The following is a 25,573-nucleotide window of genomic DNA, read 5'->3' on the forward strand; positions in this document are numbered from 1 at the left end:
TCGGAGAACGTGGCTAAACTAGCAGTGTGTCTTTAATTATTAGTCTCACACACAGATCAATCATAACAGAGGATCAGCAGCAAAGCTTAACAATTACAGTAATTTTACTTTTTTTTTTTTTTCCAAAAAATGAAAAGAGCAATTGATTATATTCACATCAGTCTTTGACTAGTTAGCGACTAAAGGGGACCTGAGAAACATCAGTGAAGATTTTTTTGGTTTTGTCTTGATCCTCAAAGTTAACAGTAGATCTGATTCAGTGAAATGAATACGATATATTTAATGACATATTATCTCCGGACTTTCTTTGTCTTTGGCTCTAGTAGAACACGTGGGGTGAAAAACTCATTTCACAAAATTCCAAAGGCCCTTTATTGGGATCCACATTATCTGCTTAAGTCTGGAATTCAATGGATGAAAATTGTAAAATCAACAGACTGTATGCAGACGATAGTTCTGTCTACTACAGTGTTTTGAAAAACAACAATTAAAAAAGTTAAAATCGAAAAGATGCAAAGAAAAACTATACAGTCACCTTTACAGTGTTCAGTCAGTTAAATCCATAAGTTCTCCAGCCCTGATCATGTTTTATGAGTATATTAATACTCTCATAGCTACACATCTTTTCAGCAATTATTCAAGAGACAAACACTTCAAACCGGTCCCATATTTTTTCCGGCAAAATTATTATGTCCGTCAGGGAATATGTGACCTTTTCTGTAGCACCAGATATTTCAGCAAAACATTGAAAAAGTATTCATCTTAAGTTAATCTTAGATGCAAAGTATGTAAACATTTACAGAGCTTAAACAGAAAAGGGGATGGTTATGACAAAGTGGATACATGACGGAATAGTTGCAGTTAATGGTGTGTTGAGAACACTGAGCAGAAGAAGACTGGTGTTTGATGGAGGTGTGTGCTTGTCCCTTTTGCCTTATAATACACACTCAATAAATATCCTCCTCACTCCCCAGAGGAATGTTAGCAATGCTTCCCTCGGCACCACCACAGCCACCCCGCCCTTCTCATACCTCACTGTCGCCAACTACCACACAAGTGTTATCAAAATAATCAGATTAGGGTCGCATCCAGCAGATGTTTACATGAGTTGGGGAAAGCTGAGTGGCATTCAGGGAGGTTGTGTTGTTGCACAAGACTTGTATTAATGCCATGATGTCTTTTATTTCCCAGTCTTAACATGTAGACTTTTCTTCTTTCATCTTACCACTACTAATGTGGTCTACGGTGCATATGTTTTGAAACTGGAATTTTAATGAAAACATTGGTTTTGTTTCAACTTGTATAAACTGGTTAGGATGTAGAGTAATTTGATTTGCTCTGGTTGTAATGGAATATTAGATTCAACGGAACCGCAATCTACACAATACATACTCTATATACAACATGTGATATTTGTACGAACACTCATAATATTTCCCGCAAACAAAGCTAGTAATGTGACTTTCTGAAAAGTATCCCTGTTTAGGCTTTGAGATCTCCTCTTTCTCACTGGCCACATAAAAATTAGTGCACTGTTTCAGAGAAATAACACAAAATCTCAACTTCTGCTGTTATTAATTTCTTTTAAGGAAATGTTTTGACAAAGGAAATGTTTTCACCCCACATAATGTCCATTATAGAGTTGAATATTTATTTTGCTGCAAAACCACAATGATGCCCCCCCGCCACCCCCTTAGGACTGTTTTACTTCTCGCAGCTCCCCTGAGGGCTGTGAAATTACTGCAAGTCTGAGAAAACCCTAAAAATAAACATGTACATTTGGAAGTGAGTTTGAAATTACCCAACGCTATTTGTTAAGTACATTATGATGGTATTTGGTCCCATATTGGGAAATCTTATGAGTAAGTCTTTTATTATCCAATGTTCATTCACCGGGATATAAAGTGAATGTTTATATCTACAGTAAAGATCTGGTGACATCACTGAGGGAGGACGCACCCTTAAGTGCACATCTACACTAGTTCAAGATGTTTCCTAGTTCTTTTTGGCCTCAGTTATTTGGTAGAGTGGCCACCTATCAGAAGAAAGGCAAATAAATAGACTGTGTCCGTTTTTTGAGCAAAATCCAAATCTCTATTACATCTCATTCACTGCGCTCAGCATTTGAATGCGTTAAGTCAGAACCGTGGACAGTCTTCGGACAAATTTGTGTGTTATTGGCTGAATGTGACGGTGTAACTTTGGATGCTGTTGACTAGAAATTACACTTTATTATCCCAAATGGGAAACCTGGCTTGTAGTGAAGCATACCAAAACGGAACACATTATTAAATAATACAGATGTATGACTAAATATCTGTATAATCTTTAACATGCTTAGATGGTATTATTGAAAACCTCTGATTATAAGTTAAAGAACTTTCATCGAACACAGAACAAAGGAGTTTTTAGTTTGTGTTTGTTTTTTTTTGTTGTTTTTTTTAAGTTTTTGTTGTCACAGTTAAAATCATCATAACAGACAACACAGTATACATGCCGTTACAACTGATACACGTTAAATAAAGGAATGTAGTAGAAATAATCAAAACCTAGGTTTACATTTAACCTTTAAATGTACACCTTACAAACAGGTGATCATTAAACTCTGTAGAAAAGCTAACCAGGAATTGCAAAAAATCATATACACAAAGCCTGTCTCTTTGGTTTTTCACTTCATTATATATAATAAATTCCCTGGAGGTAAATAAAGGTCTTCATCTAGCAATGTAAATTCCTGTTACTATCATAAAACTGCAGTACTCCTGTGTTTAAATGAAAGAATAATTGTTTTACACCACTAATAACTATGAAATCAGATGAGACATTTCACATTTCCATTCATCACAATAGCAGAGTAGCGGGTGACGCCAATGATCCCACATCATGTTATGTAGTGACTCCAATGATCCTGCATCATATTATATAAGTTAATGTGCGCTGATTAAGGCCTGAACGTTCTTGTTTAATGAGCTGCGGCTGATCAGACGCTGCTGTGGCTCTGATTATCCTGTTTAGCAAAGAGAGAGAGAGAGAGAGGGTCAGACAGAAGCTCCATTGAGGATATGCTGGTATGGGGGACAACCCGTTGGCCCCTGTGTGCACCGGTGCAAAACAAGAGGAAGGAACATGGGAGGGGTTGGAGCCGCATTTTGGTTGAGGAGAGGAAGAGGACGGGTGTTGAGACCGAAGAGAGAAAATGAGAGGGGACCTGCCAGCATGACCCAAAAGGAGGATGAATCAGCCGATTGTTCACTGATGGCACTGATGGCACAGGCTGAGTGAGTGAAAATGGTCCCAAAGTTTTGAAAAAAAAAAAAAAAAGAGCAAACTGTGAGTGAAAGTAAAGAATGGCCAGCTCGGGTCTCAGATCCCGAAGACACAAATCTCTTATTCAAAGACAAATTCTTGTGTGATGTAATCTAATAACTCCTCTTGTTAAATGTGTTCAGTTTACATGACGAAAGTAAACATTTCCTCTTGTTCATAGAACCTTTAATCATCTATAACTATTAAATAGTGGAATTCTGAATATATGTGCAGAGGACACTACCTGCACATCCTATTCACTCACTCACCTATGAATTTACTGCAGTTATTCAGATATTTAATTCCTTGGCTCTGTTATTGAGTCTCTCCAGAATTGCAATTGGAAAAATTATCTTAACTGACCAATTATACCTTAATCTGACTTTCATTCTCTCAGCTTAGAGATTTCTTGTTTTGTTCATAATATAATGAAATAGTGAACCTTTTTTTCACTGTTAATTTCTACCCTTGAGTGTGAAAATGACCAAAAAGACATGTAGCCCATCTGAATTGCACAAAACTGAGTATTTAACCTCCAAATACTGTTAAAAAAAGTCAAATAAAATGTGCACTGTGTACTGTCTACCTATATAATTTATCCACATGACACAGAAACTCATTTGAATGGATGTGTTTTTCATGTATTTGCTTGTTGATTTATATTCACCCTCCTATTTGTAGAAGTTTCACTGTCAAGGACTTGTATGCTCCTTGTATCACTAAATAGTCACTAAATCAGACTGACTGAGCAATAATCATGAAAGCAATTGTAGGATTAGATTGTTGCAGACGAGAAAGATGAAGTGTGGACTTTTGCATCAGCCAACATCAAGTCCATCTAAGCTGCGTGCCATCTCGTTTTGTGTGTGAGACTTACTGCTGCCAAAAATATACTGTCTAGACCCAGCCTCTCTTTCAACCTTTGCATTCATGAGCTTATTTATACAACTCTGATCTAAAATCTATCTATCATTTAGAACCCAGAACTGATAATGTCCCGTCCCACTGTAAACGTTCAAGGTTTCTAAGTGAAAAAGGGATTAAATCAAAGGTATTAATCTTCTTTTTTCTCATGGGTGTTGAGGGACAGGAAATGTCATTCTGCTAATAAGTCTGTCTCTCGGCCTGTTTCCTAGTTTCCATCTCTCAGATTCCCTGCCAACTCTAAGAAGGTAAAAGAACTACAAAATATCTGCGGGATGTGAAAAAGCAGACATCTTTTATTCCTCTTCAAACAACGTCTCAACAAATTAGAGTTCAATTCAATAATTTGATCTAATGAGGGAACAGGACAATATCAGATCCAAAACTGGCATCGACTTAAAACATTAATGTCATCAAAGACAAAGCTTCTTTTTTGTGTTGGTGAAGCATTCCTGACCAATGTTCCAGCTCATTTATCCTTTAAACACTTCAAGCTGACCAATTTTAAAGCACACAATTAACAAACACTTCAATACTTAAAGTTAGGTTATGTCATTTAAGCTATTATGCTTTGTGGTTGTGGTTGTCTTATTTTTATGACCCTGATGTGCATTATTCACATGCACATAAAAGTATAATTTTCAACAGTTTATACAGTTATTTTTCAGACTGAAAACAACATTTACCTGATGGTGAGTCAAAAACTCCTCCATGATCACTCTGGAAATCAAAGTGGTCAGGATATCAGTTAACTCCAAGTTGGGATGTAAATGCTAGTAAATCCAATAGTGACAGTTTTTTATAGGCACGACAGCTGATATTGTGTTTTTCATCTAAACATTAAATTACTGATGTCCACACAACTGGACATCATCGTGCGTTAAAGTTTGGACGATTTTGATAACATTTAAAATAAAGCTTGAACATTGAGCAAATTATTGAGGCAGGATCTCTTTTACTTCAAAACACCAGCATCGGTTAGGCTCTAAAAATGGTCAATGGTATTGCAAGAAGATGTTCTTTGTTATGGTTTCATAAAGTGTGGGAGACAACTTTTCTAAGATTCTGTGAATGATATTTAGGCTCTATTTACTGACTTGATATGATAGTCTGCACATATAAAAAGCAGGTAGGACATAAAGGCTTTTCAAGTTATTCCAAAGAGATGATCATGACAAGAGCAGCTGTTTAAAATAGCTGCATAATGGTTATGGCGCCGTAATCAAATAACAGTTGTGAAATTGTGTTAAAGCAAATTGGAAAATGCCATTTTATTCAATTTGGAAGTTATGACAGTGTTCACAAACATACATAGCCTGGCATTATGAGTGATGGCAGAAGTGGTAGAAGAATTGTTGGGTGGTCAGGTATAAATGATCGGTCCTTAAGGGATAGGCTTTCACTGATCGCAGTGCTCATTGATTACCATTATCTGGCAACATTAGCATTTGGACATATTTCAGAGGGTTTCCTCTTATAAAAGCAAATAATAAGGAACACTAAGAAAGTGGGTTATCATGAAATTGTTTTGTTTCATCCATTGTCCAGTGTTTGAGAAGAGGGTGTGTTTCTCTCTTAGTCTCCCTGGCTCCTCCACTGCGATGCTGAGCTCAAAATATACTCTCTCACCCCCATTACATCATGTGTCTCTGTGGACGTGCCTCGCTTCCATTGTGCTTTCTTACACCTCCACTCCTCTGGGTCCGTGATTCATCTCTATTTTGTTGGTGCAGCGGAGAAACACCAACCTATTTAATTTTGCTTGAAAAGAAAATGTTACTTTTCATATTTCCATTTGAGTTTCCAAGCCAACATTTGTTTTTCCCCCTTCTAAATGTATCTGGTTTACACCAGATTAAATGATGTTCAACCTCTAGTTATTTGGCTAAACTGACCATGTATTACGGAAGTATAGGGTTACACATGAAATGAGTCCGTTTCAGAGTGTAGGGGAGCCTGTATGTAGAAACAACATTGAGAACGTATCTCATGGAATTTTGCATGTAACTCCTTTGTTTTCTGCAGCTTTGATTTGGTTTCCAGTTTATTGTGCATCTGCTCATGGGCTGTCCTCTTCCATAATCTTGGGCTCTTGTGTTAAACGCTATAATTGTATGCTATAGAGGAGAAAAACAAAAACAAAAAGCTCATGTTCCTGATGTGCCTCTTTCGTCATCCTCTCCTGCTGCATTTCTCTTTTGCTTTTTAAGGACATCCATTTTTCATCAGATGGTCCTGACGCAGCACTAACTGCTTCTCAAAGCCCAGTGGAATGGGTGTGTGTCTGTGTGTAGCAATGTGTGTATCTGTGCTTTGCTGGTGACCGTCAGAGCGTTTGAAGGACAAATGGTGAATCATTGCTATCTTGGTTAGCATACTCATGTAGGGTGGGGCAGCTTGTCTGATCGGTGCATCTGAACTGCTGGAGATTGTGCTATTGGACAAGCTTATAACACACGTATTGCTCTCCGTTTACAGTTAGTTTGTGTGAAAGGAGATTGGGCAATAAACCCTGGTCTTAATAGGTTGTATTTGCATTATGTTTAAAACAGAGATGCCTTTCGGGGACTTGTGACTTTTACATGTGCATAACAAAACAGATTCCTAATATATCCATCCCTCTTCATAGCAGTCTTTTGTCATGTCATACCATTTGAATATTTAATTCGGGAAATTCATTATGGTTGATTGATAGCCATGCCCACCAAAATGAAGCAGGACCATAATAAATTTCATTAATACAATTAATTACAGCTGTCATTATAACATGCCAAAATCACTGCCATAATAAGGAATGAATTTAAATGGCTGGCTAAATGTGTATCATAAACCAAACATAGAGCTGATTTGACATTGGGGCTCAATAAGTAGTATCTTGTGATACCTGCATCTGCCTGAAGATAATTAGGAACACACAGCACCCTGACGCTTAGTTGTAAATAGAGCAACCTGCAATGCATGAGGACAAAAACACAGGAGGTGCTGAAAATGTTATTCCTTGGCTGGCCCTGGCTAGTGTTTACAGTTTGCTCTGCTTTGATTGTCAGAAAGATATGTAAAGACCAAAATCATTATGGTCAGCATTACACTGTTTAATATCATGGACATTTGTATGCAGTCCCTGTCTAAAAGATCAGATACAGAATGAATAATCCTTGAGATGAGCCAGGGCTTAGATGTTGTTTTTGTTGTTATCGTTGTATTTTTTTGAGCATTAAAAAGATAACTTTTGTCCAGTTACACATAGGGTTAGAGTTAAATCAACACAGAGGAAGATACTTAGAACAAATCCCCTCAAATTATATATGAATGTTCAGTGTTAAAAGTCCCCAAATACACATATCCTTGTTCTCAAGGATTTAGTCACAATCCCTCTCTGTATGTGTGTCTGAAGATGCCACCCTCCTCCTAATATCAATATTCCTCTACAATGCATAAACAGTCTCACCTGCTTCCTCTTCTTCAGATCAAAAGTGCTTGTATGCAGGTTTACATTTCATATTTGACAGACAGTTTTCCTCTTGCTACACATTGTGGCTGCTGATATGGGCTTGGACAGGATGCATTTTCCAGGAGTTTTTGTTTTTTTTACATTTATTCAGAATTCACTGGTAATTGATTACCTGTTCTGAAACTGTGAAGGCTTCATGAAGCTTTAACTGGGTTTACAAAATGAAGCAGTGTTTAAAAAGAAACCATTGTTTGGCATAAAAATGAAACAACATATGGCTCTTTCTTCTGTGATAGTAATTCAAACCGTCACATGGTTGCTCCGCCAAAAAATGTTGCATTTTTAGAGTCCATGTTTTGTCTCTTGATTGTGAAAAAGGGAAGAAAAAGACATTTGAAAAATCAAGTAAACACATAAACCCCAAACACAAACCCATCACCTACCCACAACTATTTAAGAATCAGTCCGATCCTTGAAGTAGTACCTCCTACACAGGAGAGACATGTTTCTGTTCTATCTGCACAATCAACCTGTGAAACTCTCTCATGAGCTGAAAGAGCAAGCTGACAAGCCCATCCATCAAGATTCCCCCAAAAAAAGGGAAAACTGAAAAATGATGGGGCCAATTGCAATGTCAACTCAAGGAGAACTGATGTCTATTGAAATAGTCAGATAGTCAAACACCGTGTGCAGACAACAGAATGCCCTTCTCATCATTTGCCTTTTTGAATATATAATTACATTACAAGTCAATGTACTGGTCATGCTTCCTGAAGCAGCCAATAATGAGATGATGGAGGAAGAACTCAGCAGCAGGGTTTGTCTTTGGCAAGAAAACAAACGTTCTAAATTGGATTTCTCTCACATGTCTCTTTTAGCTGTGTTTAGATAACTCCAAAGCAAATGTGACCCCATAAGATACGAGAAAGCTTTGTCTAGATGATTTGGTTATTAAGTTCTTAAAATGTCTCTGTTTTGACCTAGAAAACTTACATCTGACTGAACGCTCCCACTGTCAATATAATAACAAGAACAATGGACAAATGACTATGGAAAGCTTGAGAGAAGTTGAGAAAGGTTTCTGTAGGAAAAACTACATTTTAGACATATTTTTTACATTGAATTACATTGTCTGTTTTAAAAGTTATTCAGTGTGGGATTATTTCCTAAGAAGCATACTGGCCCAACAAGTCCACTTCAGACACCATAGCTGCCACCCGCCACTACTCCCTCTCCCCCCCTATGCTCATTGTGGACTACAGTTCCACATTCAACATGGTCATACCCCACAAATTCACACACAAAATGTCCACCCTTGGCCTGCACCCCACCCTCTGTGACTGGCTCCTGGACTCGGACTGGCAGACGCCAGTCTGTCAAGATAGGTAACAGGACCTCAGCCAGCATCATCATGAACACAGGCGCTCCTCTGGGATGCGTCCTCAGCCCCATCCTTAACACCCTGTACGCCCAAGAATCTTTGCTTTGAATCTTGTACCTCGCTGAGACTTTACTGACTTTTAAACAAAAGAGCAAGAAAAACAGACAAAGAAAACCTCTTTCAAAGGTCAGTGAGGTGGGTCTGATACAGAAAGGTCACTGCTTCAATCTGTCAGGCAAGTACTGCTGGGGGGCAGGTGAAGAATTATGACGTTCCGCAAATGCCGACAACTGCTCACCGTATGCCACACAGTTTTAAGAGGGGTATTTTCTTTATGAAACTTTTTAAGTCAGACAAAACCTTTGTTATAATTTTTGGCCAAAATTGCATTGTTTGAGTCCTTGCGTGTATTTTCACATTATAGGTTTCATAAAGGTTTCCTGACAGAAAACATTATTATCATATCACACGTCAACTCAATAGTTCTTGATCTAGATTTTCTAGGTTCAAGTCAGTGTCCCTTCTACAGCGTATTATTTATAGAAGGAAAAGCTAAAAATGGTTTGGGTTGGTGTCAACTAAGGCATGATAAGAAGAGAAAATATATTTGATTTAAATTTAGTAGATAACAAAAAAAAAAACAACCTCTGAATGAATGAGCTTTATTTTAAGAAATACGCGTAAAAAGTGTCAGTCAAGGTCTGGCTTCATATGAGTCCATGTGAAATGTGGTTATAAATGTGTCATTTCCTATTATTTTTGTGAGCTCCTGTGTTTGAGGGCTTAACTTTAGTGTTATGGCTGTTTTTTATTTGACTTATCTACGTAGTTCTAAGAACTATGTAAAGTCCCATGATATAATGTTTTGGCAATTTTTTAGCTTCTTCAACTTCCAAACATGTTTGACTATGTGGCAAATGTTCTGCTCTTCCATCTTTGGTGATATCTTTGGAAAGACCACATTAAATTTTCAAATTTCCCCCCTGGATGTTGTCCTCTATAAGTGCTTAGTCAAGCCTGGGACTTTTTACTGGCCCGTTGGTCCGTCTCCTGTCCATTTTGAAGCATTCCAAGTGCAAAACTTCAGATATAATATTTCAATAAGATTAACAAGTAAGACATATAACATTGTCAACTTTGGAGCCAGCTGTCACGGATGGGCAAATTCATGACTTTGTTTATTTTTAATATTATTTTTATAGCGCCACTATATGGCAGTTATGATTCATTTGAGGCTTTAAAAAAATCACCCCTTTCAGTTATTAAGACATGTTTTGTCTGCATTCCACAATTAAATGTATGGCAGTGTCATCTGCTGCAGGAGGCTATATATAACAATAACTGGCAAATTGTGATGATTTAATCTTTAAGAAATGTTTTGGCCATTTATAGAGACTGACCAAAAAGGGTCTGTAAAGTATTTTTTGAATAATCAGAATGAGAAGTTTAATCAGAGTTCATATGATAGTCAGGTGAATTAGTTGACCCTTTATGCTGATTCTTTGCTAAAACCCAGATCACACATATGGGCAATAATCTTTGAGTAATTTGAGGCCTCGAGCCATGAAAAAAGTCTGGTTAATTAAAAGCATGTTTATAGCATTTGTATTACTTTCTCACCAGTCACCTTCCTTCACATTTGATTGTGGAGCTCAGATGCTTATCAGAGCTCATAGATATTTTGAGGTTCATGACAGCAGGGTCAACAAATGGGTTATATTTGTTATTTCAACCCAGTTAGAAACGCAGGCCTTGAGGGTCAAATCCTGGACAGAGTGTCCTAATTATGCTTGTGCCCTTGGGGGGGGGCGTATTCTGCAAGTAGGCTGTTGTTGTTTGGTGCGCTTCTCTCTTCAAGTGCAGATGAAGGAATGGTGATGATGAAAAACAGACAAATTGTGGGAGGTATAGAGACTCCAGGTTAAGGGTTACAGATACACTGATGTAGGTAGAAAAAAACTAACAGGTGTGTGAGGACAGTGAGGGTCACCTTTCAATCTGTAGGACTGCATTTCTTACCTTTTGTCTCTTTCCTCTTGGTTGCAAAAAAAATACTTTTTTGCTGTTTTATTTATTTCATTCAGTCTCTTAATGTCTTTTCACATCATGTGAGTCCGAATGGGATGGGACACAATTGGCAGTCAAACACTGAGAAGGAGGGAGGTTGACTTATATTACAGAATATCAGATTACAGATGAAACATTGTCTCGAGTTGTTCACATTTTAGTGGTTAAAAAAAAGGCAAAGCTAAGAACCAAATCTCTCAAACTCTTAATGAAAGCTCCAACTGCAGTGCTGCCTAATAAGTTTTATCTGGATACCTTGAGGATAAACAGTGGCCATAAACTGACCTGGATACATTTCTTTAGTATTGTATCTCCATAAATTTAAATTTTCTACAATCACCAAATTCAGGGTGGACTATTTTTGAATGTTATTACCTTTTTCAATACATAAATAAAATAAATAAAGAATTGTTAACAAGTGCCTTTAGATCCTAAATCTTTTTTTTTTTGTTTTCCAGTATATTGTTTAAACCTGAAATACATGAAAAATATGTTTCATAAATGTTGCACAGCAAGTAATCATATGTAGCAACTGATTATTTACTACCAGCATCTTTCAAAAATAATCAGTAGCAGGTCTTGATGACTGAAGAAATAAACTAAGGCTTTAAGACCCTCACTTGTTGCTCTTTCGACCACAGACATAAACAGATAAAGGAAAAAGGAGGTGGGGGATTTACTTCCATGTATTTACTGCAGCGTGCAGTTGTATCTCTTCTAGGATTCCATGGTGTGGTTTAAAGATATTGTATGTTATGATCCTGACTTAAGTAACACGTGAAATGATGCTGAACTGCGCACAAGGGCACACACACACACACACACACACACTCACACACACACACACACACACACACACACACACACACACACACACACACACACACACAAACCAATAGGTCATGAGCAGACAGAAGCTCAGGTACTCACAGCTGGAACACCTGAGAGTTAATGGATTGTGGAAATAGTGAGAGTTTTCTTGGAGTCTGGTCTGTCTTAGATCTTGGGTATGTGCTTGGGTCAGTGATAATCGATTGGGGGCTGACAGGGGTGAGTAGACACGATGAAGGAAGAAGGAAAAACAGACCCCAGAAACCTTCTGTTAAATGTGAGTAAAATATTTATTGACACATACCTTTCATTACTCTTGTTTTTTTTCTTGATTTTTTGGGGGGGAGGGGTGTTTAATACGCTCAATGTATGGATCATATTACTGCCTTGTGATGAAATAGCATCAGCCTTGACAATAAATCCTAATAAAAACCTTTGTTCCACTACAATAAGTAGATGTATATTAATTTTTGGCACTTGATGTAAATGTAATGGGTCTCAAAATCAGTTATCTATTCAACAATTAAATATGAGTCTTGATGTGGTAAAAGAAAATTATACAGTTTTCTAAGGAAGATACTTATTCTCCAATATGAGAAATAGATTAGAATAATTCAATATAATTACAGAATATGACTAGTGATTTAAACTGTATTTCTATTTTGTATAAACACCTTGACACACTGTGTTTACATCACTTTAAAATCCTGTTTGAATGTTGGCGACCTGAAGGTTTCAAAGTTTCCACATTAGACATGTGTTTGCTTGATATTCACACATCAGTATCAATGTTTCAAAAATATTTGTGACGTCTGCCATTAAAAATCTGATTTTCCCCGAGCACAGTGGAAATTTTGACTAATCTTTCGATCTTTTTTTTAATCTTCATCAAACAGCCTCCTGGTGCATGTCATTAAAATGAAACAAAGAAGGAGTATATAGAGGCAAAACACTGAGTTCAATCATATTTGCTTATTTAATTATTATTGTTGAATAAAGCACCAATACAATACAAAAATAAAAGTAAGAAAAAAAATGAAACTTTTTGCTTCTCATATCTTTAGCACAATTTTATTTCTCTCGCCTGGGTCTGTCTGAGTTTTTCCTCTCTTTTCCATCTCCCTTCACCTTTCCTGCCTTTATCCTCCCTGCTCCCTGTTCCCAACCACCATTCCATAGGCATCATCCTCCTTTCTTTCATCTGCTCCGAGCCTCTGACCACACCTCATAGGTCAAAGGTTGTGAGGTTAACTGTCACGAACAAACTACGACCCCACAGAGAGTCTTTAAGCTTGTTATCTTTGACCGCAGGTTCCACTGTGTGTTTTTCCTCGGACCAAGTTAACTCGATAGCCAGCGTATCAAATCTAGAAACCCAATCTGACGCAGGACTTTTTCTTTATTAGTTTTTTTCGGGGACTAACCTTAAAAACATATATGAACCCATTGCATGTACAATTGTCCATTTGAATTTCTCTGTTTCGTTAAGTTGCTAAATTTGATACCTGTTCGAAGACAGAAAATTCTATCAAACATTCATTTTTTTAATTAATTCTAATAAGATAAGATAAACTTTATTGATCTCCATAGGGGAAATTCCTTTGTCACTGGAGCGTAACAGTCAGAAAAAGACAAAAAAAAATTTGTATTGTTGCCGGTCACGAATGTTGGGGTTTATGTTGGTGCTTGTTTTCTGTGTGATTTTGGGGTTGGTGGGAATTTTGTGGGTGTGGTTTGGGTTTGGCAATGAATTCTGTTTTTTTTTTTTTACCTGGAATTGAGCAGGAACACTCAGTTGTAATTCAGGCAGCTATCGTTCATTGAACAGACGTTTTACCGTCACACGGGTGTTTCCCTGACTAAAACACTACAGTATAATGAATGACAAAAACTTGGTTGTTGTTGCATGGTGAGCACAGCCCTATTCAGATATAACTTAACAGCTGCGTCACCCTCTTCTTTTCCATTAGCTCTCCCCTTCTGGATTGTGTGTTTTGTTTAAAGGGATATAAATTACCTCTGCTGGCTTTTGGGGGGTGATTTAAGAGACGGCAGGTCATCTCTCCTTTGGAGCTAGCTTTTTCAAGAGTAGAAATTCAGCCAAGGAGTAAATGTGACAAATACAAGTCAAGGAAACAAGTGGAGAAAAATCAGTGCTGGAGTTGAAATATTAGGTTCTTCTTACTGTTTGAGTCCACATAGTAAAAGTACATTAAAAATCCAATACATTTTCATGTTCAATTCCATAGAATTACACAATTTCTCTACCAATGATTTGTGTTTCTCTCAGAATTGTGAAAAGTCACGGAGGGTTTACAAATGAAAATGCAAATAATGTGAAAGTTGCACCTTGTAATACTATCTGGCACTCACTGCAGACAGCAGAGTAACAATAAAATGTCATTTTACAGGGAAACACGTTTCCTTACCGTGCTTATAACAGAAAACACTCTTTGAATCCTTCAAACCATAAGAACAGAAAAATGATTTGTCTGTTTCGAGTATGTTGACTCACTCAAGAAGAAATCTTCTTGTCGTGGCAACCAGACTTGAATTTCTTCACCTGAAGACGTTTCAACCTTCGTCCGAGAGGCTTCTTCAGTTCTGTCTGTAAGTTAAGAAATTGAAGTCCAGTTGCCGCGACAAGAAGATTTCGACAAGACCATGAGCTGGACGACTGAGAACCTCCACAGACTTGACCTTCTCAAGTTTCCCAACAAGATGAAGTTTGTCAGGGAGGATCACACTCGTGTTCCCAGTGCCTTGAAAATTAAAAATACTCCGGGCAGCTAACAATTTTATTGATTCCATGAAAAATTGCTCTTTTATGGAAAGTCAAACTCGTGATCTAACAAAAGGAAAACTTTAGTCCGTTTCTTCATAACAAGTTAAGTTTAAAGTAACTGCAACGCATATGTGTATTAATACCTCATATCTTTTGAGAGTTTATAGATACAGGAGATTTCTCCCAAAAGTACTTTTTGGTGATTTCAGCATCTTTTTTTTTTTTTTTGTTGTTTGTCATATTTGTTTTCAGGCAGGGCCGGTGACCATTTCCACTAAAGGAAATTAAATATTTCCGTGATGGACTTAAATAGGTTAAGAAGATTTTCTGTCTTTGACCACACCCTGCACTAAAATGTTATCTTTTTATCAGTCGATTGCTTGGTTGAGCAATTCGATTTAGGCAGTTTGAATCAAACTGTGCATGCAAGTTTATTTATAAGTCGTGACTCAGCATATTCCTAAAAGGCCACACAGTTTTACTGGCTGAAAGTCAGAGTCAAAAAGAATTTGTAAACACTCAAGTAAATGAGGCTGGAGAAGAGGAGGATAAGAGGGTCCTTCATGAGCATTTAGCCTCTTATGATTAATGTGGATGAGACTGCAATGAAAAGGTCTGAGAGCGGTGGAAGCAAGAGGCGTTCCCTGTTACTTGTCCAACATTACATGCTCTTCATTTATGTTCACGGAGCTACTTTGATTCCGCTCGTATAGAAATACTATCGTAGTAAATTGGATTTTCTTATCAGGTTCGATGAAGTTGGCAGAATTCAGTAAAACAGAAGAGTAAAAATGTTTTGTCCCAACTGTTGCCAATTGTTTTGGAAAAGCTGGATTTAAAGCCTTGCAGACAAAACACTTTCCCTCTGTTTTCCCAGCTTTTGTTTTACGCAGCAGATGTGGTGTGACCTTTCCTGCATGAACTTTTCTAACCCATCTAAGTCTGTCTGTAGGTCTTTGCGGCAGACCGTGTTGGTCAGGCAGACGTCAAAAAATGCACAACTGGCGGCGAAAGTTTAGCATATTCCGTCTGAGATTTTGTGAAAGGAATTCAAAGCATCTCGGATGGTGTGGTAGGTACCAGTTTTGGGGTCAGTTCAGTTTAAGTTTTGCAAAGTGATGAACACAAATTGGAATTCTCACAAGACCAACATGGTATTTATTCTTAGTCACCCCGACAGGAATGGCATGACAGATTGTAAGTTTTCAGATGGAATTCGTCCTCCTCCCGCTCGAGTTGAAACATTTAAATAGACAAAAGGATTTGACATGAAAATTATCCTTATTGAATGTTTAAAAATCACTCATCAATAGAATAATTGGAAAATTTTCATTTCTGAATCTTTTTTTTATTTCAATGATAATGATTAGCAGTGTTTTTGCGCAAAGACATCACCTAGGCAAATTTGAAGAAATTCCAACTCCGTTCAGATGTTTTTCCAGATAGAACATCCATGCACTTAAAGCCCCTGACCACAGAAATGAATCTCCGATTTTAAAATACGCATTATTTAGTGAATAACATGATGAGAACAGTATAAAAACGAATTTAAATAATAAACCTCTCAGTGAACTCTTTAGCAAGAGTGACACATTTTAATTCAATTTTAATGAAACCATATTGCAGTTGTAAACATCTTTTTAAAGACTCGTTTAGTTGGTACAAATTAGCTAATAAGTATCAATTTTTATCACATCGGCACATACTAAGACACTAGAGATTTGAGGAAAAAGTGCAATTACAGATAGATTTTAGATTTTTTTTTTTATTGGAGTAGAATGGCATTTTATATTTTTCAATACATGATGTTTTGAAATTTGCATGCCTTGTTTGCAACTGCCAGACTTCAACTGGTCGACGTGATTTCATAACTGTTTCCCATCATTGTTCCTACAACAATATAACAATATTTTGTAGCTTTGCAGACAAACACAGGGTCAGCCTTGGATTCTTTGAGGATTGAGGTCAGTGAAGGTCAATGAAACAATTTCAGTACATATATCGTGACCATTTTGGGGAGGTAGTCTGAAAAAATGGGTCACAGTCAGGTGTTGGGGGATTTTGTGGAATTTTGGTGAAGAGGACAAGGAATGCTGGGAATTCCAGTCACAAGGAGGAGATGGACAGGGCAAGGTCGCTGAGGAGCCTGAGGTCAGCTGGTGGCTTACACATTGAATGCGGTCAGAGGCGCTGATGGGTTTAAAAGAACAGAAATTCATAACAGTCCTCTTGAAAACATTTAAATGGGCTATTTTTCTTTGGTTTGTGTGCTGTCCTGTAATATTCTGGGTCTCTTGGGAGTATGCAGTAGGAATTGCAAGTCTCCAGTCACATCTTGCAGATTTTAAGCATTTTTCAATTTCATGATTCAGCACAACATTCCTGGGAAATGGCATCCAGTATTTTTAATTTCCTATTTTTCCAAGTTTAAGGCTTCAGTGGTTGCCAAGAATGGCAGGATGATGAATATTCCTACTTCGCACAAACAAAAACTTTAAAACATACATGGCATGTCATTGAGATGTCCTCTCTAGATGTCGGACCACTTTGCAGATCCCCTCTTTAGGCTTACTGTCTTTGGCATGGTCCAAATGGGGGTTGCTGTTTATATGGGGGGAAAGCAAACAAGCAAACAAGTGGGCAACATTAAATACAAGCGTGAATTAACCCAGCACATGTCTTCGGATGCAGAGTGACACAGGCATCCAGATATAATTCAAGGATGGTCTAAGCTACCGTATGTACAGCAACATTCTTTTAACATTAGGTGCAGCATTAGGATGCAGTACATCCTGGGCATAGAACTTAAAATATATTTGCCACAATGAAGGCTGACCATCCAAACTATCTCTTTTCAAGGGGAAGCTCATGGCCTTATCACTCAGGCTAAGATGACAGAATTTTAAAGTTTACACAGAGGCTTGCAAGAGAAATATCACATTAACAAGTCAACCTCTGGGCATGATTTGTATTCGTCCTCCCTCCTCATGGTTTTATTTCTTTAGCCTCTGTACTGTTACTTGGTCCCGTCTGCCTTTCTCCCTTTCTTTCGCTCGCTTTCTCTTTCTCCACACACACACACACACACACACACACACACACACACACACACACACACACACGTATGTATGTGTGTGTGTGTGTGTGTGTGTGTGTGTATATAAATTTACATACACACACACAATACACATATATAGAGCGTATATAATTCTATGTCCTGAATCCAGTCCAGATCATCTTTCATTTCTGTAGGAGGGAAATAGTTTTTTCCTCCACCTCTCTATAATCTTGTTTTCAAGTCATCTATAACAAGATTGAATGTTCTCAATGATAATTAAGATAGCAGTGGAAATTTATTAGGTGTGTGCTGGCACCCATCCCAGTCTGGAAAAAAAAAAAAAGATATACTGTATCTCCTTTTTTGGATGCATTAAATGTTTCCAGTTGTAAACTACACAGAGCTGCAAAGCAATCAATATGTTAGGCCTTGCAAATGCGAATAACATAGGGAGTTTATATCTCATACGTTTTCACAAGTTATACCTTTTCAAACAGATTTTAATTCTAGTTGTAAACCCGTGTATTGTGCATAACAGTCGGCTTGTATTTGCACTTAGAAACATTTCAAATGCCAGTCGCAAAAAGAGCAAAACTTCTCCGGTGCCATTTTCCATGTCTTTCCTGGAAAGGTTTGTGCTCCTGGGAAAGGAGAGTGAGATGTCCATTAGTTAGATTAGCAGCTCTGTGGGGAGGCTCTGGTTCCTTCTAGCCTGGCCACGGCTCACAAAGCCCTTGTCTGCTTGCCATTGTACAGCTGTCAGTTGAACCTGTTCACTGCAAGAGAAAAAACACTCTCAGGTCTCAGATCCCCTGATAAGGGTGTTGTGAGTTGAGCTGTCTCTTGTTAACTGTACTTGTTGTTCGTCCATAAGAGATGAGATGGTCGCCCCTTCTAGTCTGTCCAGAGGACTTCTACAATTTTTTTTTTTTTGGCTACGATATATTTCATATTAAAACAAAAGTCAATTCAAGCATAATGTGAGCTCATCTGAATTTAGCCTGTGGTGAATCTACTCAAATTTTATCTTTATCATAATGTTCTGTCAATAGCCTGTAAATTTTATGAGTGGAAATATCAAATTTTATGCGTTATACTTGTACATAACTTATAGCAGTATGACTTCATCCAGTCTGATTAATAATTAAATTTATTCATTGTCGTTCAAGGATTGTTTTCCATTTGGGGAATCACTTGCATTTTCAATCCTGCCAAGAGTCAGATGAGAAGACTAAAAATGCTTGATAAATTCGAAGAAGAGATTTAGGCCGGAATCAAATGAGACAAATCAGCTTGTCTTACTCGCTCAGAATTCAGATCTAAAGAAAACCTGATCTTTCAGATCCTTGAGAATATGACGACTATTTAGTTATGATAACAGAAAAACATACACACACATGAGCAGACTCACAATGTGAAGACAATACCAACCACTTGATTGAAAATTAATGTTACTGAGAATGTCTGCCTTTGTCTCTCTTTCAGTCTCTGCAGAAGAATGGACAAATCACCAGTATGAGCAGCCTGAACGGACTCTCAGAGGACAGTGCTTCAGTTAAAGGTGAGTGAGTATGTCTTTCTCTGTTTTATTTACTTTCAGTTTCTGGATTTAGTGCCACTCCTGTGGTTGTTTTGGCAAGTGCTGATGAGGTTTGTGTGTGTTTGTCAGGGATTTTGCACTGTTTCTTAAGTGGTGGAAGAAGCTAAGCTTGTTTGTGTAGGTTCAGTTTTCATTGTTTGTGAATGTGAATGTATGTATCTGTGGGGGGGTGAGGCGGCTGTGGGTTTGTTTGTCTGTGGGTTAATTCTTGTCTACAAATGCCTCTCATGGCTTTGCTTTGGAAGATTTCCTTGATCCTAAACTAATCCTTTTTGCCAACATAGTGGAACACCTACCTGCAGCTTAGTACAAAACAACACACACACATAAATATATGTATGTTTATATAAACATACACTTCAACCAGGGGGCAACACTGTGTAAGATAACAGTGATGTTAAAATCACAGCACTGACATTATCAAGTGGCCCTGTGAAATAATTTTAACGGTCCATTCTGGTGTTTGAATAAAAAATCTATGGAAATGCTTAACCTGTAATAAATTCGTTAAAATTTGTATATTTTTAGTTCAACTGACATGTGTCTCAACCTGCATCTCCCCTCTCCTGCAGCTCTCCTCTATCTCCGAAGCTGCATTTGTTTATTTTCTTTTCCATTTGTATTGTGTCAACCTCAATCTAGGAGGGCTGTAGGACCTTGTACGCCCTCCCCAAATATTTAGCAGGCCATGACCTGGCCCACGCACAAAGCAGCTCGCGCACTTCATAATATGCTATGGCCCAGGGGAGAGAGAAACCCTATACTACTTAAAACACAGAAAAATATCACATACCACCTTGTCAAAAAACTTATTTAATAAGCTGGGCAATGAAGTGATTTTGTCCCTTTGAAAAGTAACTCTAAAGGCAATTCAGATAGAGATCACAAGTCAATTAGTCATAAAGAAAAGGAGACACATTTTGTTTTAAAATGATTGCATCTTTATAGCATAACTTGAATAGATATATGGAAACCATCACAAAAGAGAAGAAGAATGGAGAACCACTTAAAAGCCTTCTTAAATCTAACTTACATAAAACACTTCAAGGCCAAAACCATCTGAAATGTTTAAGTCCTTAAGAAAGTTAAGAAAGGTTTGTAATTTATACATTTGGCCTTTACAAGCTCATGAAACATCACTTAATATGCTGTAATGAAGATGGGGTGACCGAAAGTCTATAAGTCTGTGACCAAAATTAGTCACCCCAGGAGTAAACCCTGTCTCTCCCCAGAACCAGGCTGGGATTATATTCCCGCTGGAACAGATTCATAACTGCATATTCAGCAGTGAGAAATTCTTTGCATATGATATTTGGTCAAATCCTAAAACAATGACATCGTAAACTTATTTTGCACCCGAAGGATGTTCGTGGGATCAGGCTGTGTCTGGGAAAAGACTGCCAGCTGTGACACTGTTTTTTGAACGAGTTTGCTTGTATCAAATTGACTCATCGCATAACATTGGTGTTTTGATCGAACCGGGGAACAAGACGAGCAGAGACACGGGTCAGTACCGACAAGTAATCCATTACTGAATCATATATGGTCATTTACATCCTTGTTTCACAGGTGATTACAGAAGGTCACTCTGACCGCAACCGATTCGGGGGAACTCTGATGAAATCCATTTTAACCCCTCAACCGAATACAGGTCAATGCTGAGAGCTGCAAAGAAAAACTTGCATTTTTGAAAAACCTTCAAGGTTGGAAATTAAAAGATCGAAGGGAGTGAGCCGAAGGAATGGATACAGTTGGTGGGAAGAGACGATAGCGACGCAAAAGGTCTGAAAGACACTTCTCATCCTGGCACTGCTCTATGTTTTGAACAGCCTGATAAAGTCAGCAATGCATTGTGGGAGACAGGAAGCGGAGCGCAATCAGTTTGATAACAACAAAACAATAACAAAAGACAGGCTGCACTTCAAAGGAGGAGAAAGGCAAAAAGATGAAAACAAAACAATTATATCGCTGCCAGGTATTTGAGAGCGCTCAATGTCACACACTGCATTCACTCAGCTGGAGTTGTAGTTCACTGTGTGTGCGTGTCCGTGTGGGTGTCCGTGTGGGTGTGTGTGTGTGTGTGTGTGTGTGTGTGTGTGTGACACAGAGAGACAGAGAAAGAGAGGGTAAGAGAAAGGGGCCTCTACACTTTAGGAAAAATATTGAATCCATTATCTGTCATGTCTAAAAGGTAGATTTCATTTGTTTAAAGTAGTATCAAATGGGAATGGTGTGTAGTTACGCTCTCCCGTGTCTGGCGCTGTAGTTGCCCCATTAGTGAAAACAAACACTGATCCAGCTGATTCACACCAGGTCAGTATCCCAAGAAAAGAGGGTTGGATACACTTACATCCATGATATTTTAACCAAATGACAACAATGAGTAGCTGTAACCTCCATTGTAATGAAGCTTCTGCACTTCATCTTTTGGAGGTCATATCTGTTTTTACTGACTTTTTGAAGACCATGGTGGGCTGGTAAAATACACAGGGTGCATCAGGTAATGGACAGAAAAGAACTTTATAAATAAAACATAGAAGAAGAGTTACGAGGAAGCGCTCCAGTGGCACCCGCCTTAAGGAAAGAGAGATACTTGCTGAATCTGTAAGGAGTGAAAACAGATGAGAATGGCAGGCAAGAAATGAAGGCTGTAGCCACATATTACATCATTCTAAAACAAAATATAACACTTATTTAATCAAATCTAGGAACCTTACTTTATCCCATGATTATCCTATTAGTAACAGTGAGATTTAACAGTGCGACAGTCAGAGGTTGGTATAGACTGGCTAGGTGCATTTGTGTTTGTGTTGCAAGTTTCAGGCATGTGAGTTCATGGGTCCAGAGGGAGTCCAAAGAATGACACAGCTGATGTAATTCACTGGCTCGAGTATTGCTTGTCCCTCCCTGATGACTTCAGGCTGCAAGTGAATTCAGATGTAGATTTCTGGAAGACTTGAGAGGCAAAGAATGCTGACTGCATGAGTTTTGTGGGTATTTGCAGGTCAGTTTATTTGTATGAGTGCTGGACACCATTTGCAAGGTCAAATACCTGAGAGAATTGATCATAATGCAAACTTGATTTTAAATCCCCGCTTTTACTATCATGCGGTCATAATAAAAATGAATCATAAATAAACCAAACAAAATCTCCTGGCAGTTATGTGAACTGTGACGTGTTGAAGACCGTTATGCACCAAACATTCATGTAGTGATAATTTATTGGGGTTTTAGAAAACCAGGTAATCTCTTGTACTTCACCCAGTAGCAGCCATTGCATGTTTAAAAGCTGAAAAAAGCTGAAACAGCACTAGTCATTTTAATACGTGAAATTTATAAAAATAGTTGAGTCCCTTTTTAAATATACAATGTAGGTGGGCCCGAGTTCTGGCAGTCTTCATGCTGGCGGCTCAATGAAATGACTGCATCACTCACCAGTCTGATTTGTTTTATTAATTATACCTGTAGTGAAAAGGGTCCATTAGAGTGTGTGTGTGTGTGTGTGTGTGTGTGTGTGTGTGTGTGTGTGTGTGTGTGTGTGTGTGTGTGTGTGTGTGTGTGTGTGTGTGTGTGTGTGTGTGTGTGTGTGTGTGTGTGTGTGTTGGCTCTGAGGGATGACCGTGGTTGTGTTGCCAGAACGTTCATCATGCTTGTGGAAGTGACCGCTCCCTTTACTTAAGCTCCATGTGATCTTTGCCAGCAGAGCTTCATGCTGGAACATCATCATAACGCATACCAGCCGGCCACTCATTCCTCTTGGGGTTTTGTTGTTATTTCACCATATTCTCAATATTTCTTGCACATTCCAGCTGACAATCCTCATTACAGTTGAAGTTTCCACTATAGATGATGTGTAAGATTTCTTTAAGATTTCTGCTCCCTGTGAAAGGGTAAGATCCCAGGAAACTCTGAGGGAGGCAGTTAGAAACTAAAAAGGGCTCCTTTAAGGTCCATTACGGTCCAGTGGTTGGTTCAATTTTCTTCCCCTTTTTTGTCATTTGTTATGAAGGCGTTGCTTTCAGGGCACACTTTCAGGCCCCCAAAAGATTGGGGAATTGAAATGGAGGTTTCTGTCATTTTCTCATTTTCTCACTCTTACTCACTTTCTGCATGTGCATCTGTTTGTGTTTCTAGGAATACAAGTGCAGTCATGCAGCTGCTAAAATACAGAGATCAAATACGTTTTCCCAACTAGATCATCAAAATCAGCGTGATGTACAAAACCTAAAGTGTAATCAAATGTTGTTTCAGCTTAAACCCCATCAGAGCATTTACTAAAAAAATGTCCAACTCACAAATGACCTCCCTCATCAGCAAACTTATATCCTTGACTTCCCCAACTGTGTCAACAAAAGATGGGAGCCGCCTCCCCTGGAACCAGCAGTGTCTGCTGGAGCACAGAGGAGACAAGCTTTCACAATGTATTGGCAAGTTTCTCCACTGCTTTCATAATATCGTAATATTTATTCAAATTGACTTATTTTAACTGCCCCCTCCCTAAATGAACCCACTGAGAGAGTTCTGCTCTCTGGCCAGTTATGATACCATGTGTTGAAAGTTCTTAATTCATAATGGTATTATTGCCATATGGTATTATTATTCGTGTTATTATTATTATATATTGTGTGATTTTTTTTTTTAAGCCCAGTTTCCACCCCCAAAGAAAAGTCTTCCTGAAGACGTCACCTCTCAATCTAAGTAGATAACGTTGCAATTTGTTTTCCCTCACCTACTTTTGTTGCTGTAATAAAGCAGACACACTGACCAAGACTGTTATACAGATTTCCTTCAGCACCCTTGTAAGAAATACTTAAATCAGAATTTGCTATTAATTTTTTGATATACTAGTACCCCATGAAAATAATGATGCAAGGTGCCGTATTGATTTTGTTGTACATTAAAGTTAGTCTTTGAAGGACTACCTTCTAAAAGCTGTATGGGATAACCTCCCCCCAGCAAATGCAGAATCAGCAAAACACTGATTGATCGACAGAAGCTGTTTCTTTTCATTAATATTCGTATGACTTTGTTTTCTCTTTGGGGACATTTTAATATTGATTCTGTTGACTCTAAAATCATAAACAGATAAACTACAATTCTATTTTTTGTTTTATGTAGACTGTCAGTGAGGTCTGACAGGGTTAATATTGCAATGTCTGTTGAATGATTTATTTGCACAGCATCCTTATAGTCTGACATTATTTACAACAGGTTATTGTTAAGGTTAACTATCAACCATTATCAAGATTACAGAAGCCTTCATGCAGAATTTATGAGGACAAACAGAGGATGCAGATGAGGAACAAAATTATTTTGAATGTAAACAACCTCATGACAACTGAAAAACTGGTGATAAGATTTGAATATTGCTTGTCCTCCAGAAGGAAGATGTAAAAAAAAGACAAATTGTGTAAAGATGTTATTCCAGCATTACAGGGATTGGCTCATTGGAATTACATGACAGTCAAATCCAATTAGGAAGGAGTCAACCACATGCTCTTCCGCAGTTTGGTTTTACAACATTTCTGGGATTTGCCCCAGTTTCAATAATAATACACTTATTTAAGCCATGGTTATGAAGGAAATAATCTAATCCAAAGAGAGTTTCTACATGACCAGAAAATTGTTTCCTCTTTACCTATTGTTTCTGAGATATTGCAGTCTAACAAGCAACTTCCTACCTCAGGTATAAAATCTATTGTTCTGAAATTCCTAATAGTTTGTTTGATGAGAAACTGTGTCTCATGCGGACATTTTTCTGCAAGCTACCATAGGTATGGCTAAGGGATGAACTGCAGTCCCTTACTCAAATGCTAGATGTCACTAGATCATACACACTTTACATCTTTATCGCATAACCATCCATTGATACAATCCCAAGATGTGTTGTTTACCACGATCGCCACAGTGTTAACAGGCTGAAATGTGGCAAATAGCACCATACACAGGATACAGTTGAAGTTCATTGAGGCTTCACTTTGAAAATATACCTCCTCTTTGGTTGTTTTATACTCAACATCATCTATCTAACAACCACTATGTCACAGAGAATTTTCTTTTCTCTTTTTTTCCATCAGCTGATATGTATTTTTATTCCATCTGAAATCCACAGTACTGAGAAGAAAGGATTTAAAATACAAAAAAAAAAAAAAAAAGACTGCTACGCAACA

At 38.0% G+C, this 25,573-nt stretch overlaps 1 protein-coding gene across 1 annotated transcript in view; it reads left to right on the forward strand.

The window, feature by feature from the left end:
- Positions 1-25,573, forward strand: part of akap12b (A kinase (PRKA) anchor protein 12b) — a 42,936-nt gene that overhangs the window by 1,540 nt on the left and 15,823 nt on the right. Inside the window, exon 2 of the mRNA XM_086166700.1 lies at positions 19,289-19,364. Within this exon, the coding sequence (XP_086022826.1) occupies positions 19,289-19,364 (76 nt within the window). The remainder of the gene's footprint in view (positions 1-19,288; positions 19,365-25,573) is intronic.

Source organism: Fistularia commersonii, chromosome 20 (genome assembly GCF_037954325.1).
Source record: "Fistularia commersonii isolate RoL2024-O1a breed Wild chromosome 20, RoL_Fcom_v1.0, whole genome shotgun sequence".
Lineage (NCBI taxonomy): Eukaryota > Metazoa > Chordata > Actinopteri > Syngnathiformes > Fistulariidae > Fistularia > Fistularia commersonii.